This window comes from Vitis riparia, chromosome 18 (assembly GCF_004353265.1).
Source record: "Vitis riparia cultivar Riparia Gloire de Montpellier isolate 1030 chromosome 18, EGFV_Vit.rip_1.0, whole genome shotgun sequence".
Taxonomy (NCBI): Eukaryota; Viridiplantae; Streptophyta; class Magnoliopsida; order Vitales; family Vitaceae; genus Vitis; species Vitis riparia.
Genome location: NC_048448.1, coordinates 37,038,737 through 37,058,905, shown reverse-complemented (window position 1 = coordinate 37,058,905; position 20,169 = coordinate 37,038,737). Strand labels below are relative to the sequence as shown.

At 31.8% G+C, this 20,169-nt stretch overlaps 3 protein-coding genes across 3 annotated transcripts in view; all 3 read left to right on the top strand.

Annotated features, from left to right (window-relative positions):
• The window catches only part of LOC117906637 (disease resistance protein RPV1-like), a 68,382-nt gene that overhangs the window by 46,384 nt on the left and 1,829 nt on the right, over positions 1 to 20,169 (top strand). The window lies entirely within an intron of this gene.
• LOC117906639 (disease resistance protein RPV1-like) lies at positions 6,268 to 9,913 on the top strand. The gene is made up of 2 exons (XM_034819754.1): positions 6,268 to 6,878; positions 9,835 to 9,913. Exons 1-2 carry the CDS (start codon positions 6,367 to 6,369, stop codon positions 9,848 to 9,850), a joined length of 528 nt encoding a protein of 175 aa, XP_034675645.1. The 5' UTR covers positions 6,268 to 6,366; the 3' UTR covers positions 9,851 to 9,913.
• Positions 10,336 to 20,111, top strand: LOC117905816 (disease resistance protein RPV1-like). The gene is made up of 2 exons (XM_034818679.1): positions 10,336 to 10,613; positions 18,591 to 20,111. The coding sequence occupies exons 1-2, from the start codon at positions 10,542 to 10,544 to the stop codon at positions 20,109 to 20,111; spliced, it is 1,593 nt and encodes a 530-aa protein (XP_034674570.1). The 5' UTR covers positions 10,336 to 10,541.

Genomic DNA, 20,169 nt, shown 5'->3' with positions numbered 1-20,169 from the left:
GATCATTTTTTTTTATTTATTTTAGAATAAAAGAAAAGAACAGCTGTAAACGGCAGAGAAAGACTGTCGGCCATTGTTGACTGTCAAAAAGAGAAAACTCAGAAAAGTGAGTAAAATGTAAAAGAAAAGAGTGAAGGGAAATTATTGAAGTACGGTCTTGACCATGTGAACCACACTATCATTCAAAGCTAAAGGGATACAGCTAGGGAGAAATAATTAAGAAAGAAAAAGCAGGGCTTTTTTAACTTTTGCGGCAATTTTAAAAAATTATAATTAAAAAATGGTAGTTTTGAAAATATTGACAGATTTACGACAGTTTTGACCACGTGGAAGGTGTCTTTTGAAGAGACACCTTCCACAATTTTCAAAATCATGAAAGAATTGAATTTAAGCTAAAGGTGTCTCTTGAAGAGACACCTTCTACAATTCCAGAAAATTTGATTTATATTAAAGGTGTCTCTTGAAAAAACACTTTCGACGTGGCAAAAAATCCAATATGCATTAAAGGTGTCTCTTGAAGAGACACTTTCCACGTGGCAAAAAATTCAATATTCATTAAAGGTGTCTCTTGAAGAAACACTTTCCACAATTTGAAAATTTTGAATGTCTTATAAATTTGATTTTAAAGCTAAAGATGTCTCTTGAAGAGACACCTTCTACAATTCCTAAAAATTTTAATTTATACCAAAGGTGTCTCTTGAAGAGACACCTTCTAGAATTCCAAAAAATTAGATTTATACTAAATATGTCTCTTGGAAAGACACTTTACACAATTCCACAAAATCCAATATGTATTTTATTTGTGGAAATGATTTTAAAGCTAAAGATGTCTCTCTTTAATGTATGAAAATTGTGGAAAGTGTCTCTTCAAGAGACACTTTCAGTATAAACCCAATTTTTTTAAAATAATAGAAGGTGTCTCTTGAAGAGACACCTTCAATATAATTCCATTTTTTGGGAATTGTGAAATGTGTCTCTTGATACCTTCCGCAATTTTAAAAATATTGAGTTTATACTGAAAGTGCTTGTTCAAAAGACACTTTCCACAATTTCCATTCAAACAGTGGAAAATTTTGAATTTATGCTGAAGGTGTCTCTTGAAGAGACACCTTCCATAATCACAAAAAACTGAAATTATATTTGGACGCCTTTCATCATTTTTAAAAAATTGGGTTTATACTGAAAGTGTCTCTTGAAGAGACACTTTCAACAAAATTTTCAGTGAAAATTTCGAATTTTGAAAATGGACATTCTACAATTCCCAAAAAATAAAATTATACTAAAGGTGTCTCTTCAAGAGACACTTTCCACAATTTTCATTATTTGTTAAAAATTTTCGCTTTATACTGAAAGTGTCTCTTGAAGAGACACTTTCCACAATTTCCATACACAGTAGAAAATTTCGAATTTATACTGAAGGTGTCTCTTCAAGAGACACCTTCCACAAAAGAAAAAAAAAATCTATCTCTTAATTAGTATTACCTACTGTACAACCAAATGTTTAAAGTTTATCACCTGTATACATTATAATCAGTATTTTCACATTCGATCCAAAACCAATGAAAACAAGTAAACCAATAGAGAATAACAACACCTTTCCAAAATAGTAACAATACTATTTTGTGTAAAATAAGTCCAAAATAGATAGAATACTATAGAACTTATGTTAATAAAAAGTTAGTTAATCCAAAATATAACAAGTAAAAACATACATCTTGAGTATCTGTCCAAAATAATGATATGCAAAATACTAATAGTATCTAAAATACAAGTCATATGTAGTAACATCCTCAATGTGTACCGCACGAAGAAGCCTTCCTCTTCTGTAGTTAACGTTTATGATGTGCATGCTCCACTATTGACTCTATGGGGCTAACATGTAACACTCCATGAGCTCCAGGACCACGTCTCCTACCACGTCCTCGACCATGTTCTCGACCAAGATTTGTCTTTTGTCCTTGCTGATCATCATTTGCTATATGAACTAACTCCTCATCAACGAATGTAGCCTCTATCGATGGTGGTGATGATGCAACAAGTGGTACTACAGGTGGGGTGGATGGCACTTTCATAGGTGTAATAGGAGTCTCCTAAACAGGTGGCAGACTAATGTCAGTCGATGGTGCATCTCTAATAACAGATGTATGCCTAGTCCCTCTCGTATGAGCCCCTCGCCCTCTAGTCCGTACACCTTCTGATCGAGTAATGAATTGCTACATGATTTGCACGCTCCCTTAAATTTCATTTCCTTATTTTTTTTTCCTTCATAATAATTCTACCACCAAATCTGATAAAATCAAAACTAAGTTTTATAAGCCTCTAAGTGATAAAAAAAGACCTTCTATCGAGAAAGGGGGTTATTTCTTAACACAGAGAGTCGACATAGAAGACCTTTATTGAAAATGGTGTTGCTGTTTTGAAAAGTTTGAATGGACAAGACTCTAAGTTGAGTTAATCGAAAGAGGAAGAGACGCAGTTTATTGGGACTTTAAGATAAATATTTTTCTTCTCCACACCATCCTTTGACATCGGTCACTTGTAACTCATCAATTGATCAACTTCGTTTATATGATTTATTATTATTTTTTCCAGTTTTTATAATGAAAATATTTCTTTGGTTTGAAGAAATATTCATGTTAATGGTTTGGATAGAGAATCTTTCTATTTAAAATATTTTTCATCAAAATTTACAAAAAAAAAAGTTATAAAAGATTTTAATTTTTTTTAAATATTTTCTAAATTTTATCAACCTCATTTTATAAAACTTTCTAAAATTATAAATAATAATGTAATAATAAATGTTTTTTCATAAAATTAATTTTTTATAATTTTAGAAAATTTTATAAAACAAAGTTGATAAAATTTAGAAATATTTTTAAAAAATTTAAAATCTTTTACAACGTTTTTTTTTTAAATTTTGATGAAAAATATTTTAAATAGAAAGATTCTCTATCCGAACCATTAACATGAATATTTCTTCAAACCAAAGAAATGTTTTCATTAGAAAAACTGGAAAAAATAATAATAAATCATATAAACGAAGTTGGTCAATTGATGACTTGCAAGTGACCGATGTCAAAGGATGGTGTGGAGGAGAAAAATATTTATCTTAAAAGTCGCAATAAACTGCATCTCTTCCTCTTCCCATCAACTCAACTTAGAGTCTTGTCCATTCAAACTTTTCAAAGTAACAACACCATTTTCAATAAAGGTCTTCTGTGCCGATTTTTTGTGTTTAGAAATAACCCCCTTTCTCGATAGAAGGTCTTTTTTTTTTTTTTTTTTTATCACTTAGAGGCTTATAAAACTTAATTTTGATTTTATCAGATTTGGTGGTGGAATTAATATGAAGGAAAAAAAAAAAGGAAATGAAAATTAAGGGAGCGTGCAAATCATGTAACGATTCATTTGAGTTGATCTCGATGATAAACTTTAATGTCTAGATTAAATCAAAAGGACTCTCTTCTTCAGATGAGATGTGTCATCAATTATTTCACCATCCTTGTAATACACAATTGTAAGCAAACTATCCATTGATGTACCTAAAAAGAATCAAATAAAAGATATATAAGACTGATTCTTGTAACACACAATTGTAAGCAAACTATCCATTGATGTACCTAAAAAGAATCAAATAAAAGATATATAAGACTGAATCAAATTTGGGGGGATTCGAACCCCCAACAAAAGGTTCAACATGCATCTCAGCTCCACTAGGACAAATTTACCCCATGATATATGATATGCACTAAAGAAATATATATCAAAAGTTAGGATATAAATACAATATCAAAAAACACTTTAAATAAAAAGTTAATTATAATTATTTTATAATTGAATGAAAAATTTTCATTTAATTGATTAGTAAAAATATATCATAATTTTATTCATAGTGTTTTTAATATTATTAATATATTAAAATTTTATATATTTATCATAATTTATTTTATAATATATCATAATTTTTTTAAATAGATTTTAAAATTAAACATGTTATAATCACATTTCACAATATTATCATCAAATAATATTTTGTATAATGAATGTACACTTACAAAATGTACATACACAAGCTTTTTTTGCCACTTGGGGGGATTTGAACCCCCAACAAAAGGTTCAACATGCATCCCCAACTCCACTAGGGCAAACTTGCCCCATGACATATAATATGCACTAAAGAAATATATATCAAAAGTTAGAATATAAATACAATATTAAAAAAACACTTTAAATAAAAAATTAATTATAACTATTTTATAATTGAATGAAAAATTTTCATTTAATTGATTAGTAAAAATATATTATAATTTTATTCATAGTGTTTTTAACATTATTAATATATTAAAAATTTATATATTTATCATAATTTATTTTATAATATATCATAATTTTTTAATATTAAATAGATTTTAAAATTAAACATGTTATAATCACATTTCACATTATTATAATCAATTTATAGTTTTTATGCATACAAAATTGAACTTTTTTTTTCCACTGTTGGAGGATTCGAACCCCCAACAAAAGGTTCAACATGTATCCCAGCTCCACTAGGACAAACTTGTCCCATGATAAATGATATGCACTAAAGAAATATATATCAAAAGTTAGGATATAAATACAATATTAAAAAAAACACTTTAAATAACAAATTAATTATAATTATTTTATAATTGAATGAAAAATTTTCAATTAATAAAAATATATCATAATTTTATTCATCGTATTAACTGATTCCGTTTACCTTGGAGTTTAGTCTAATTTTCACTATATCCGTATGGATATCAATCTAACCAGATAAAAACAAATTCAATTCAATCTTATCCAAACCTAAACCGTAAAAGATAAAAAATGAATAAATTATTAAACAAATAAAAATATTTCTTCAACTGATGTATGTGGATTGCCTATTAAAGATCAACATACCTTCTTGCAACAGTTGAAAGCAATGAAACAAATAAAAATATTTCTTATTTGTTTTTAATTTTAACAAAAAAAAAATAGTATTTTTTATTTTTTATTTTAACAAATAAAAAGTGAAGAATCTCTTTGAATTTAAATTTGAATTTGAATTTCAATTTCAATTATTGCAGGTACTAATCTAATCAGGTTATTATTTTTTTATTTTGTTGCAGCTCTAGACAATTTATCCCCAGGGACCCAAGTTTCTGATTCCAATCTCGAAGCTTCTCCTGTACAAGAGCCTTGGATGGAGCTATGTAGATCTTCATTCCACAAAATAGAAAAAGAAACCCAGAAGAAAAAATCACTACTTGCAAGTGGATATGTAAACAATTTTTATGGCCTAATATAAACCACTACGCACATCAGCATGGCTTCAGAAGTAAAATTTGCAGTTATCAATTTATAAATTCAGAATTAATGCTTGTCTAAATTTGAGTGATGATAGACTGTAAAAGGAGGAACCCCTGTTTGATTCCCAAGTTTTTGATTCCCAATAAAATCCATCCCCCATTTGCTTCCGGGAAAGTCCATGCAAAATCCCATAAAAAAACAAACAAAAAAATGTTTTTTTTTTTTTGGCTCCATGCTTTCTGGATCTGTCCAGGGGTCTCTTTGCTTTTGTGCCATTGGATTTAAATTTCACAAACCCTCCACGATTTTTGAGCCACGCTGAAAAACACAACCTTTCCTCTCAAATCATGAGCAAATTACGCTGAAAAAATTGGACAGATACCCTGTGCGCGGGCTGGACTGGTAGGAAATATTGGAAATTTTTTTTTTTTTTCAACTTTCCCACACTTTCTTGGCAACCAAACAAAATCACAACAAGTCGAACCACAAAAAAATTAAAACTTTCTCCATTATTTTTAGTCCACTCGGTTTCATTGTAAAAAAAAACAAAAACTTTAATTTTTTTACAGCTTTCCCACACTTTCTCGGTGACCAAACACAACCACACAACCAAATATAACCACAAAACTTACAGAAAACACCGGGGCAATGGTTTCTCAGATCTGCACTTCACTTCCTTCCTATTGGTGTTGAGGCAAGGATCTCCACCTCATGATCAACGTGCGGGATAGTGGGTTTTCGGGCAGAGGAGGTTTGATGCAGAGAAGAAAAATGAGAAGGGAAGAGAAGAAAAACGGGAAGGGAAATGGAAAGGGGGATGGGTTTTCATATCTCTCCTACGTGTTATCCTACGTGTTCAAAAGTGCCGTAAAATTGGAATTATTTTCCAAACTATGGTATTTTAAATATTATTTTTTTTAATAGCAATATATTTATCAAGAATCCGAAAAAGCACATCCCACCACCAACATCCAAACTTCACATAAGGCTAGGGGAATAAGTTACTCAGTACCCGAAGACCCTTATTTTTCCTCCAATTTCTGTTCAACCATGGCCTCCCCTAGCATCCAGAGACCCTCTTCTTCTTCTTCTTCCACTTCTCACTCTCAGTGGAGCTACGATGTGTTTTTGAGTTTTAGAGGTGAAGATACTCGCAAAAGCTTTACTGATCACCTCTACTCGGCTTTGATTCGTAACAATATTAGAACCTTCAGAGATGATGAAGAGCTTCCAAGGGGAGAAGAGATTGCACCAGAGCTCTTAAAAGCTATTGAAGAATCAAGGATTGCCATTATTGTTTTCTCAAAAACCTATGCTCATTCCAAATGGTGTCTGGACGAGCTTGTCAAGATCATGGAATGCAAAGAGGAAAGGGGACAAAAAGTTATCCCAATTTTCTATAATGTGGATCCGTCTGAAGTTCGGAAGCAAACTGGGATTTGTGGAGAAGCATTTGCCGGTCATGAGGAAAATGCAGACGAGGAGAGAAAGGAAAAGATAAGGAAATGGAGGACTGCCATGGAGCAAGCAGGCAATCTAGCCGGACATGTTGCGGAGAACAGGTAATTGTAACTTCTTTTCATTTTTCACTTGAAGTACTCTCCTTTTCTCTGTCTGCTGATATAAAATTTTTTTAAAGCTATGTGAGTTTTAAAATTTTAAATTTTTTTATTTTTTATAAAATAAAAATCTGTTCATTAAAATTTTACACTTGATAAAGAATATACTAAATTATTTTAAGTTAAAATTGATATTCTTTTAAAATAATTTTTTTTTAATTCCTTCAGACAAAATAATTAAAATTATAAATAAAATATGTTCAATTAATTTATAAAAGTTATATTTTGATTAAAGGGTTTTAATTTTTTTTTATAAAATTTATAAATAATAATAATAATAATAATAATAATAGAGAACAACTAGGGGAACCATTATCTAAGGCTATGTTTGGTTCCCGGAAAGTACAAAGGAAAGAAAAAAAATGCTAAGGAAAATGAATTTCTTATGTTTGGTTGTCCTATGAAAAATATCAAAAAAAATCAAATATAATTAAAACTAATTAAAAACTTATGTATTTTTAAATTATTTAATTTTTATATTGATGAGTTAAAATAAATAAAATGAGTTTGAAGTAACAAAAAAAATAATTTATCAATTTTTAATCTATTTTTTTATTTTCCTTCACCTTTTCTTTCCTTCTACTTTTCCTTTGCATTTTCTTTCCCTCCCATTTTCCCTCAAATTTTCCGGGAACCAAACATAGCCTAAATGAATGGTGAGAGAAAGTTATGCAAGTACAAAAGATGGTAATGTTGATCGTCTAATCGGTAGTAAAATTATTAGGTTAAAAAGCTTGGATGCAGAATAGTGGTTGATTCTGTGATGGAATCCCCTATCAAAATAGGGTAGTAATATTCCAAACAAGTCAACTTCATTTTGAGCCTTCCAAAAGATTGTGTAGATAAGTTAACACAAAAATATTTCAATTTCTTTTTTCCACTTTTGATAATGCAAATCATATTCTGCATTTTCTTCCCGCATTTCTATCACACGAGCAACTATATAGAATAATGAAACTATACTCATAAGTACTTTGATAGATGTGGTTCATTTTATTTTAATTTAAATTCTTTTTAGCCCTACTAAGTTATAGTTGGAAAACTAAGCATCAATAAATTTATTTCACATAATTTTTTGTCTTTTGCTACTCATTCTATTGCGTGAGTACATGATCTATTATGATTTGCAATTGGCAGGTATGAATCAAAGCTTATCGATGATATTATTGAGAACGTTCATGGAAACTTACCTAAGATTTTAGGTGTTAACAAGAACATTTTTGGAATGGATTCTCGTTTGGAAAAACTAAGATCATTGTTAAAGATTGAGTCGAATGATGTTCGCATGGTCGGGGTTTATGGGCTTGGTGGAATCGGTAAGACTACCATCATCAATGCTCTTTATAACCAAATCTCACATCAATTCGAAAGTGTTACCTTGCTCACAAATGTCAGAAAAGAATCCACAGAAAATTCTGGTCTTCTTAAGTTACAACAACAACTTCTTGATGATACTCTAAGGACAAAGGGGCAAATAGTTTTAAAGAATGTTTATGAAGGTATCAAAATAATAAGGGATAAGCTTTCTTCAAAAAAGGTTCTTGTTTTTCTGGATGATGTAGATGAGCTGACACAATTGGAACACTTAATTGGAAAGCATGATTGGTTTGGTCCAGGAAGCAGAATCATCATTACTACTAGGGAAAAATATCTGCTAACTAGACATGGAGTGGATGATATGTATAAAGTTGAAAAATTAAAATTTCAAGAAGGTCTTCAACTTTTTTGTTGCTATGCCTTTAAACAAGACCATCCTAAGGAAGGTTATAGAGATCTCCCTTGTCAAGTAGTAGAATATGCTGATGGTCTTCCATTAGCACTTAAAGTTTTGGGTTCTCTATTATTTGGAAAGCAACCACCAGATTGGGAAAGCGAATTGAGGAAGCTAGAAAAGGTGCCTAACATGGAAATTGTAAATATGCTTAAAATAAGTTTTGATGGATTGGATTATACACAAAGGATGATATTTCTTGACATTGCATGTTTCTTTAAAGGAAGAGATGTGCAAACGGTCTCAAGAATGTTGGAGGGTTCCAAATGCGAAGTGAAAAGTGGGATAAATGCTCTTGTTGATAGGTGTTTCATAACCATTTCAAATGACAATAAATATGCATGATTTGTTAGCCCAAATGGGCAAGGGCATCGTTGATCAAGAATGTCCTAATGAGCCAGGAGAGAGGAGTAGATTATGGAGACATACAGATATTTATCGAGTATTAAAAAGAAATACGGTAAGATATATATGTACATAAACAATATATTTTGTTCAAGAAGTTATTTATCTATATCACCTTAGTAAGGATTTATATGTATTATGCTCTTATAATTTTATACTCTTATTATCTAGGGGACTAAAAACATTGAAGGGATATCTGTTGATATGGACACATCAGAACAGATACAGTTTACATGCAAAGCTTTCGAAAGGATGAATAGACTTAGATTGCTTGTCGTCTCCCACAATCGCATACAACTTCCTGAAGATTTTGTATTTTCGTTTGATGACTTGACATGTCTCAATTGGGATAGATATTCTTTAGAATCTCTACCATCAAACTATTATCCAAATGATCTTGTTTTCCTCAGTTTGAGCAATAGTAACATAAAACTACTTTGGAAAGGAAACATGGTATGATTATTATTTATTTTTGCTTTTGTTTCATAATATTTTAAAGTTTTTTAAAATTGATTTATTAATAGAAATTCTATTTTGTTCCAGTGTCTTAGAAATTTAAGGTACATCGATCTTAGAGATTCACAACAACTTATTGAACTACCAAATTTCTCAAACGTGCCAAATTTGGAGGAACTTATTCTTTCAGGTTGTATAATTTTACTTAAGGTTCACCCACATATAAGGGTGTTATTAAACTAACTTTTTTTTCCTTGAATTTTATAGGGTGTGTAAGCCTTGAGAGTCTTCCTGGGGACATCCATGAGTCGAAACACCTTTTAACTCTTCATTGCAGTGGCTGTTCAAAACTAACTAGTTTTCCAAAAATCAAGCGCAGTATTGGAAAACTAGAAAAACTTAGTTTAGATAAAACAGCTATAAAAGAGCTACCATCATCGATTGAACTTCTAGAAGGTCTTCGCAACTTGTATTTGGATAATTGTAAAAACCTTGAGGGTCTCCCGAACAACATTTGTAATTTGAGATTTCTTGAAGTTCTAAGTCTTGAAGGTTGCTCAAAACTTGACAGATTGCCGGAGGACCTGGAGAGAATGCCATGTCTAGAGGTTCTTTCTTTAAATTCGCTCGGTTGTCAATTGCCTTCTTTGTCAGGTTTATCTCTCTTAAGGAAACTACAGTTAGATCAATGCAATCTAACACCAGGAGTAATAAAGAGTGATAACTGCTTGAATGCGTTGAAAGAATAAAGTCTAAGAAACTGCAATCTAAATGGAGGAGCGTTCAGTAGTATTTTCCATTTATCGTCATTGGAAGTATTAAATCTAAGTGGGTGCAATCCAAAGGAAGGAGGAATCCTCAGTGACATACTTGTGGGTATCAGTCAACTAGCTAACCTAAGAGCCCTTGACTTGAGTCACTGCAAGAAGCTTTCACAAATTCCAGAGCTTCCTTCAAGTCTGCGACTGTTAGATATGCACAGTTCAATTGGGACCTCATTGCCACCTATGCATTCTCTGGTGAATTGCCTCAAATCAGCAAGTCAGGTATGATTTTCTTGTGTTAGCGTACAATGTTTGTATAAATTGTATGTATTCCTGTATGTTGGCATATTTTGGCTAGAAATTGTCTTTTCCATGTAAATTAACTAGCATAGATATTGTATGATATATAATGCTAGTTGCTTTGTTAGCTTCTTATGAATTTGATGGAGCAAATGGGGTTGGAAATATGGTGAGTCGGGAGGAGCTACTGCCTGCCTGCTCACAAGTGTTTCCTGTATAGCCCTGGAGTGAATGGAGTTGATCAATAAGACCATTTGTTTTCACTGGTGGAGGGAATTGAGATTGAAAATGGGATTGAAAGGATAAGCTACTTGTTCCAGGTTGCTAACAGAAGTCCTGGTTTGCTACAGCTAAGCAACTGAGAACTAGGAACTCAATCCAAGTCTTTTGATAGGATTTCACTACTGCAGATTGGAGTTCACATGTAATGTGAGTGAAAGACCGGAGTGATATGAAAGCATTTTTGATGAAAGAGTTGAAACAATGGGAATCATCGATCTAGGACATATTTTTCTAGACCATGGAAACAAATGGCCGGAAAAGGAAAAACATTTGTTGAGTTAGTTGGATGCTCCTCCACCTTGAAATTTGCATGACAATAGGCCATAAGGGTGTGCCTTATGTCCCTCGGCACTGAGTTGGTTCTACTCATTTTAAAAATGAAGAGCAAGAGAAACTCTTAGTGGGAGATTTTGAAATGTGAGAGAGCTTTACCTTAATTGAGATTCTAAGAGTGAATTTGAAGTTACAATTTGAGTTCTGTGAATCTACATGAAGATGTTGCTACAAGTGAAAACATCTTATTTTGGTTCTATGAATCTATATGAAGAAGTTGCTTTGCAAATAGAATTTTTGTTTTCTAGTTTTTGGAGATCACTTCAATGACATAATGAAAGTGATTCTGTTGTAATGTAATTAGTGGAGGAGAAAAGAACTCGTGGTAACTGAAGAGAGTTGAAGGAGGCTATGGTGAGAGATTGGTGGTGAGCACATGATGAGCCATATTGAAGCATATAAAAAAGAGGTGTGGATTGAAGAAATAATCACGCTGAGGATTCCTTGAGGAGATTGGTGATTGATCTTAGAGGACTTGCTGGCAAAACTGGATTTATATTCATACTGGTTGTAGTAATTCGATTAGTAGAATTTAACACATGTTCGTTATGAGTTAGAGTATGTCCATTTTCATTTAATGGGATCATCTATAACTCAAGGATTGGAAAGGTAATCTTAAAAGATTAGTAGCGTTCACCTCATTATATTATGGACACCAGTACATGGGGAGCTTGCTTTTAGTACCCATTTATTTTATATTCATGTAATATCATAGGATATTAGAGTGAAGTTGATTCTTTGTAGTAGGATGTTAAGTCAACTTTAGAATTAGATTATAAAGAAGCCACTATTTTCCTACAAATCCTAATGGTCCTTACTCGAGTTCATACTTCTATGTGACACATTACTTAAGGGATATATGGGTTATTTATTCATATGTGTACATAAGGGTGTTTTGGTAAAAATGCAAAGTTGCTTTAGATCTTATGAATGATGTTTTTTAGAATGGGATAATTAATTAATTGGACCCTAATAGGACTAATTAATTAATTAGGATCCAAGTAGGCTTTTTTTAGTGACCCTTAAGCCTAAGATAAACTCAAGTCACTTAAGCCCATAGGGAATCCTATATAAACCCATTTAGGGGTTAGGATTTTTTTTATTCTTCTTCCATTTCTTTAGAATCTAAAGAGAGGAACCAGAGCCTCCACCCTTCTATGAGGATTCCACCATCTACAAGTGCCTAGATCCAGGAAAGAGAGCCATCGAGCAAAAGATCTCTTGGTTGTTGAGATTTGCACTAGCTTTTTCATCGACTGAAATCATTTTGGAAACATCAAGATTGTAGGTGTATTTTCTTAAGCACATGGATCTATAGTTTTTCATGTATACGCTTTTGTTGCGTAGATCTAGAGATCCCTAAGATAGTTTTTGCATACACCCCAACGATCCTAAGCTTAGAATGGATTAATCCAAAGGCTCTAACAACTTGTCATTTGAATGCATAAACACAACATCTTATACTTCTAACTGAGTCCACCTATACGTTAAAACCAAAAGGACTTGCTATGATGTTTAGACAAGCAGGAAGCTGAATGTAAAATATAGTTTTTAGAAACAATGTCTTATCTAAACAATTCTAAAAAATTAGGGATGTTTGAATCAACATGTGTTGACAGAATTTTTGTTAGATACTCAACTTGGATTAAAGCCTTTAAGATCTTCTTTAATAATTAAAGAGTTGTAATTGAATCGATCAAAGTATTGATAGATGACTTAGGAAGTAAAGAAAATAATATGTTTTTCTTAAGGATATTTCATCAAACATTCTAGATTTAGGCGAGGAAAAAAGAGTTGAATGATTGAGAATGTGAATGAACTCAATGTTGAAAATCAAGCAAACATCCACATGGAGCAAAATAAGAGAAACTAGTGATCATCCTATCAACAATGTGATTGGAAATGTTAGGGATGGGGTCCTCTCTAGAAGCTAAATTAAAATGGATGAACTTAGCTAGGTCACGACAATAGAAAAGTTGTAGGAAAATTTTTACAAGAGATGGGAGTGGTAAGTTTGTAAATCTATCCACCTGTAGATCAATGGTTGGAAGCCTTCTTTATCTAATGACATTTAGGTTGCATAAACCTATAGCATAGGAGTTTATGCTTGATAACAATCTTCCTAAGAAATCACACCTTGGAGTTGTTAATAGAATCATTATATTTGTGGTTGGTACTTATAAACTTGGATTGTGGTATTACACCAACATATTTGTAGACAACATTTTTCATACAAATGATGACTAGGGATGGATTGTCTAAAGATGGGAAGAACACTTACAAGGGATGTTTCTATATTTTAATTGCTCAATTGCCTAGCTTAATAAGAAGCTAACAAACTAAGCAATTACTTTCGATAAAACGTATGTTAAAAGGATTATGGTGTGAGTGATAAATCATAATTATGCCTTGTCATAACATGAGAGCTAAGCTATTAATATATTAAAGATCTAGTTTTACATTATAAAACTAAGCCCATTAACATAAGGCATTACTAGTTTTAGTTGAATAACATACCATTGAGAGATATGAATTGTACAATGAATTTTGTTTGCACTATTTTTGAACTCTTTCAAGAGATAAAATCTACCTAACTCATGGATGAATGTGCATCATTATAGTAGTTTCTTTAGAAATCTAAAGATATATATTGATTTGATAAAATTAAGACTTGAAAGATGTTTGTGTTGGGATAATTCAAGAACTACCTTGGGTATATTAATGAACATATGAAAAAAATACTTTACTTGTTTTCTAATATTTGAATGATGGATTTTAGAGGAATGTTTCAAACACATTAAATTTTCAAGTGTAAGCCTTATTGGCTCAGTCCTCATAAAAGATCAAGGGTAAAAAGAACGTAGCACCAAAATGCTTTAATATACATGAGTTATTCTCTCTAATGTTAAATCTTTTGATCCATACCTAAGTTGTGTAGAATCAAGTATCATTCTTTATTATGGTAAACATTCATTAACATTGATCATCCCATTTTACTTGAATTCTGATTGTTCTTCTCTCTTGTTCAAATACTAAGTCTTTTTTATGTAGTAACTCTGATTAAGAAAAACCAAAGAAAGAGTCACTACAACTTTTATAGTACTCCAGGTATCATCCTCTAGGACTGGCTATGGAATTTGTTAATACTATGACAAATGAATCAATTTTATTTAAATCCTAAAGTGAAAAACAATATGTGAATGAACTTTTATTTAGTAAAACTAAATAAAAGAAACTAAATTAATAACAAAATTTATATTGATTTTTAATTCAATTGATTCAAGTCTAAGGCTTTCCTCAATCCAACTTAAGGTATAGAACCAGAGAAAACAGAGGTCTTTAAGTAACATGATATTGAGGTTTTAGGATCCTTAACCGCTCACGATCGATCGAAGCTCTAAAACTCAAAATTGAATTTGAAACCTAATTTTCCTTTTTAAAACAAACTCCTAAAACCATCAAATAAATGAGAAGAATTACTAGTTTAAGACTTGTCTTTTTAACTCTTCGTACTCCTTATAGCTTTGTTATAAGGTAGATAATGATAGGGAAGACCAGGATAACTAATGATCAAGAGTTACCAAGAATCACTAGTATCGAGTAATAGCTTACTATATTATTCCTTAAATTAACTCACAAGGATAGGGTAAAAATAAAATTGATAAATTGTGACTCAACCAATAATTAATCTTATTGTTATAATGATTTACTCATTATCCCTGTAAGTGTCTTAGCCTTACTCATACTTCAAGCCCCAAGTTGGCTTTTAGCCCCGTGGGGGTGATGCCATAATCACATTCCATAAAACAGTAAAATTTCATAAGTTGAATCAAAAGAAACTAAAAAAACAATATATTCACTAAAAAAGAAGAGGAACAAACCGAAGTTGTTGTCTTTTTCCACCACAAAATGTCAAACTCTTGGAAAAAGATCTTTAAACCCTAGAACTAAGAGAGTTTATATAGTATTATCAATGACCTAACATGTGGCATACTCTCATTGGCCACTTATTACAAGGAAAAGTCATAAACAACCTAAAAAGCTTCAAAAATTGCGAGTTCTGAATGAGTATAATGTATTTCGAATTTGATAGGGGCGTTTGAAACTCATTTCAACATGTCTCAAGCCTCAAAGTCGATAACTAGTGGTTGAGTTTGGAATTTGGGTAAGCTCCAAGTAAATTTCGAACTCATAAGTAGAAGGAGGTCCAATTCAAAATCACGGGGTTGAGTTCAAAATGCACAATGAATTTCAAACTCAACATTCTTCTCTGACTAGTATGCTTCAAACGCGTATAATTTCCTTGTTTCAACTCCAATTTTTGCAGCATTTGAAGCGCTGGATTCCTGAATTCCAGAGCTTCAAAAGATTTATAGCTTGCCAAAAATGGACTTTAGGAAATGCTTTAAATTTCACCTCAAATTCAAAGTACATAATGCCTCTAGATTTTAAGTTCCAAATTTCCATCCAACTTGATGGATGCCTCATTTTCCATGTTTGTGTGTCTTCTTTCGTAATTTATAATGATCAATCCTCATCTCCCAAACTCATCATAACTTTGTCTTGCCTTTCCACATTGTCTATAAGTCTTGACTCACTCATTTCCTCATTTAACCCTTTCTTGATCTTTCAAATTTTAACGTGATTTAACTTGCTATGTGTAGTCCTCACAGACAATAAAGGTACACTTGAGATCTTCTTGCTATCAACTATGAAAGTAAAGAAGGGATTGAAGAATAAGAAAATGACCTACTTGGCTACATTAAAGGAGGAAAAGAAATATACAATAAGGGAACTCATTCACAAGGTAATTGAGGTGGTATTTGAAGAGTTCTAGTATGTGATGCCACTAGAAGTGACAATTCATGTTGGTGGATCCTGTTCACAATGTGTCAAAGCAAAGACACTTGATTAAATAAATCAACTCAAACATGACACAAAAAATAATAATTAGGTTAAAAGAATGAACTCGGGCATAACCTAATTATTAAATAAGTAACATGTCATATAGTCCATTTAATAATAATGTCCCATTTAATAACAAAGTCAAGTTAGATCTTGTTTAAGTTAATATGATTAACTTCCCAATCTGACATGTTTATAACTCAATTAACCTACTTATTCAAAGTCAAGTTTTAAATTAGTCAAATGTGGGTTATTGTTATAATCTAGTTAATTAACATCATTATTAGACAACTCAATTTAAGTGAAATTTTTATTATGTAGTTTGACTAAAAAACAACCTATTTATTAAACAAGTTATTTAGATTTACACAAATTTGACCTAAACATGATTATACTCAACCCAAACCCACTAAAAATGCCTCGGGTTTGAGTTTGGTTGACAAATTGTATCAAACTTTGCCATCCTTAGATACCATTAAAGTTTCATAAGAAACTCACACAAATGAGGGAAAGGGAGCACAAGATTGACTTAGAGCCAGGAGCTAAGCCCCTTGCCATGGAGGTCCCATAGGATGGCACTACCTAATTTAGAATAACTAAGGAAACAACTTAAGGACTTGCTTAACATGGGATACATCCAACAAACTAAAGCTTCATATGCCACATCTATATTATTCTAAAAGAAACATAATGGATCCCTCTAAATGTGTATAGATTATCGAAGATTCAACAAGGTGAAAGTGAAAAATATTTTATTCTGCTTGTTAACAATTTGTTTGATCAACTTAGTAAAGGAAGGGCTGACAAAGTTAGATTTGAGATTAGGCTACTACCAAGTCATGATTGTTGGAATGGGACAAACCTAAAACTAGGTGTCCAATAGTGTTCCTATAAATTTCAATCCTTGTTCAAATATCCTTTTTTCGCAAACTTTTTTGCAATATGAAATTACCTTTTATTTGAATTATATATGCACCACTCTTTCTCTAATAAATTAAAAAAAAATAAACTATTAAATAAGTAATACTTATATATTAAATAATTCATACAAATATTATACAAAATAGTCATTAATTTTTTAAAAAATAGTTTTTTTTTTTTAATAAAGTACAAAAAAGTTTGATATTGCTAAATGATGAAAAAATAACTATTTGATATCATATTTTAAAATATGAGTTTAATAATTCTAATTTTGAAGATATAAATGAAATTTATAAAAATCTAATAACAATATATAAATTTTGAAACATACATGCCATTTTAAAATTTTGTGATAAAAACTTTATTTATTAATTTAAAAATTGTAATGAATACATAAAATAAGAATATAAAAAATTTACAAAAAAGAAAAAGAAAAAAATTGTTACTCAATCTTGACATTGATAATTTTTTTTTTTTTACTTTTAATTTTTTTTTCTCATTTGCAAAGCTATTACAGTTTTTTGATGATTCATTTACTAAGAATTTTGATTTCCCTTATATTTTATTTCAAATAACTAATATATTTTTCTAAAAATTTTATTCTTTATAATTTTTAAATGACATTTTTTTAATTATAATTTTTTTTAAATAATGATGTAAATAAGTGTTGATAACTTTATAAAGTTTGCTTTGAAATCTTTTTTTTTTTTGTTAAGTTTTTATTTATTTTGATAAGAGTATAAAAAAAATAGTTTAAGATGACTATAAGGATAGAAATAATGTTAAATTCAATTAAAATTTTATTATACCTCCTTAAACATCAATTAATTCATGGAAAAGATGACGAAAGTCTCTTCAAAATGTGGTGATGAAGTGAAAGATCGTGAGTTTAAATAATGAGAATTATAGTTTAATATAATAATTATTAGGAAGTTAAAATGCCCTCAAATGCTTTTTTTATTCAGGAATAAAATGAATTAAACTTTTCTTTAGCAAATTCTGAAATTTCTAGTGTGAATTTCCATTAGGATTTGAGGGAATGTTTTAGTTCATTAGACGACTCCACCTTGAAACTTGCATGGAAAAAAGCCAATAAGTGTGTGCTACATGTCTCTCGCCTCATGGGATTAAGAGAAACATGAGGAGAAATTTTTCTGTGAGTTTTTGAAATTTGAGCGAACTTTGTCTTTAAGATTCTGAGAGTTAAGTTGAAGCTACAATTCTAAGATCTCTGAATCTGTATGGAGAAGAAGCTACTGCAAGTGAAGAAGAGATCTGCTTATTCTACTCACTTACGGTTTCAGTTTCCCCTCACTTCCAGTTTCCACACTTAATCTTGTCACTCACTTTCATGTTGATTGATTATCCATCATCTAAAAGGGATATTAAGTAGATTCAGGAGCATAGATCAAAGAAAGTTAATACTGGGAATCAATTTATCGAAAACTGATAACAAACTCTCTCATAAAAACTCACATAATGGCAGACCCACTGGATTTACATTGACCTTTTGTGCAGGATTTGAAACACGAGAGCAATTCAAATGGAGTATTTCTCGCTGATTCTCACTACATTGGCCATGGAATCTGTATTGTTGTTCCGGGAAGCAGTGGAATTCCCAAGTGGATAACGAATCAGGAAGAGGGATATCAGATCAGAATGGAGCTTCCTCAGATTTGTTATGAAAATAATGACTTATTGGGATTTGCTATATGCTTTGTTTATGCTCCACTCGATAAATGTGAGGACATACCAGAAAATGATTTTGCACATACATCGGAGAATGAATCTGGTGACGAAGCCCTACATGAATATGACGATTTACTTGAAGCTGAATCTTCAATCACCACTGAGTTAGAATGTGAATTGTCATTGAATGACGGATATGGACTTTCTTCCCTGTGTGTGCGACATCTCAGTTTTCGCACTACTTGTAAATGCTACCATGATGGAGGTGTATCAGAACAAATGTGGGTGATGATCTATCCTAAGGCTGCTATTCTGGAGAGCTGTCACACCAAGCAATACACGCTTCTTGAGGCTCAATTTATGGGCTCTCACGATCATTTTAAGGTGCTCAAGTGTGGGCTCCAACCTATATACGCCCAAGATCCAATAGTACAGACTGAGGATGCGGATGCTAGCTGCTTGGAATGTCAGAGGAATGTGGAACACCGAAAGCTTTGTTTAAAGGGTCAGACAATCAGCCTACTACCCATTGAGTGTGCCTCTGAAGTTGATACCTTATGTTTGCGAGAGTGCAAACACCTTGAGAGTCTGCCAACAAGCATTTGGGAGTTCAAATCCCTCAAATCTCTATTTTGCTCTCACTGTTCACAATTACAGTACTTTCCAGAAATCTTGGAGAATATGGAAAACTTAAGGGAGCTTCACTTGAACGAAACAGCTATAAAAGAGCTACCATCATCAATCAAACATTTGAATAGGCTTGAAGTTCTGAATCTGGACCACTGCAAAAACCTTGTGACTCTTCCAGAAAGCATTTGTAATTTATGCTTTCTTCGAGTTCTCACTGTCAGTTACTGTTCAAAACTCCACAAATTGCCACAAAACCTGGGAAGGCTGCAAAGCTTGAAGCATCTCCGTGCTTGTGGCTTAAATTCAACATGTTGCCAATTGCTTTCTTTGTCAGGTTTATGCTCCTTAGAGACATTAAATCTATCTAGGTCAAAGCTAATGCAAGGAGAAATCCTGAGTGATATTTGCGGCTTGTACTCGTTGGAAGTGTTAGATCTGTCTTTCTGCAGTATAGATGAAGGAGGAATCCCCACTGAAATTTGCCACCTATCATCTCTGCGACAATTACTTCTAGCCGGGAATCTTTTTAGGAGCATACCTGATGGGGTCAATCAACTTTCTATGCTGAGACTCCTTTACTTGGGTCACTGTCGAGAGCTTCGACAAATTCCAGCGCTTCCATCCAGTTTGTGTGTCTTAGATGTACATGAGTGCACACGGCTGGAAACTTCTTCAGGTCTCTACTCTGGTCTTCTCTATTCAACTGCTTCAAATCAGTGATTCAGGTATGATATTCATATATAGAACAAAACTTTTTTTGTGGAGAATTGGGGATTTA

Coding starts and splice junctions, on each gene's coding strand:
- LOC117906639 (XM_034819754.1), top strand. CDS start 6,367: ATGGCCTCCCCTAGCATCCAGAGACCCTCTTCTTCTTCTTCTTCCACT.
- LOC117905816 (XM_034818679.1), top strand. CDS start 10,542: ATGCACAGTTCAATTGGGACCTCATTGCCACCTATGCATTCTCTGGTG. Junction 10,614..18,590: donor GCCTCAAATCAGCAAGTCAG/GTATGATTTTCT, acceptor CCTTTTGTGCAG/GATTTGAAACACGAGAGCAA.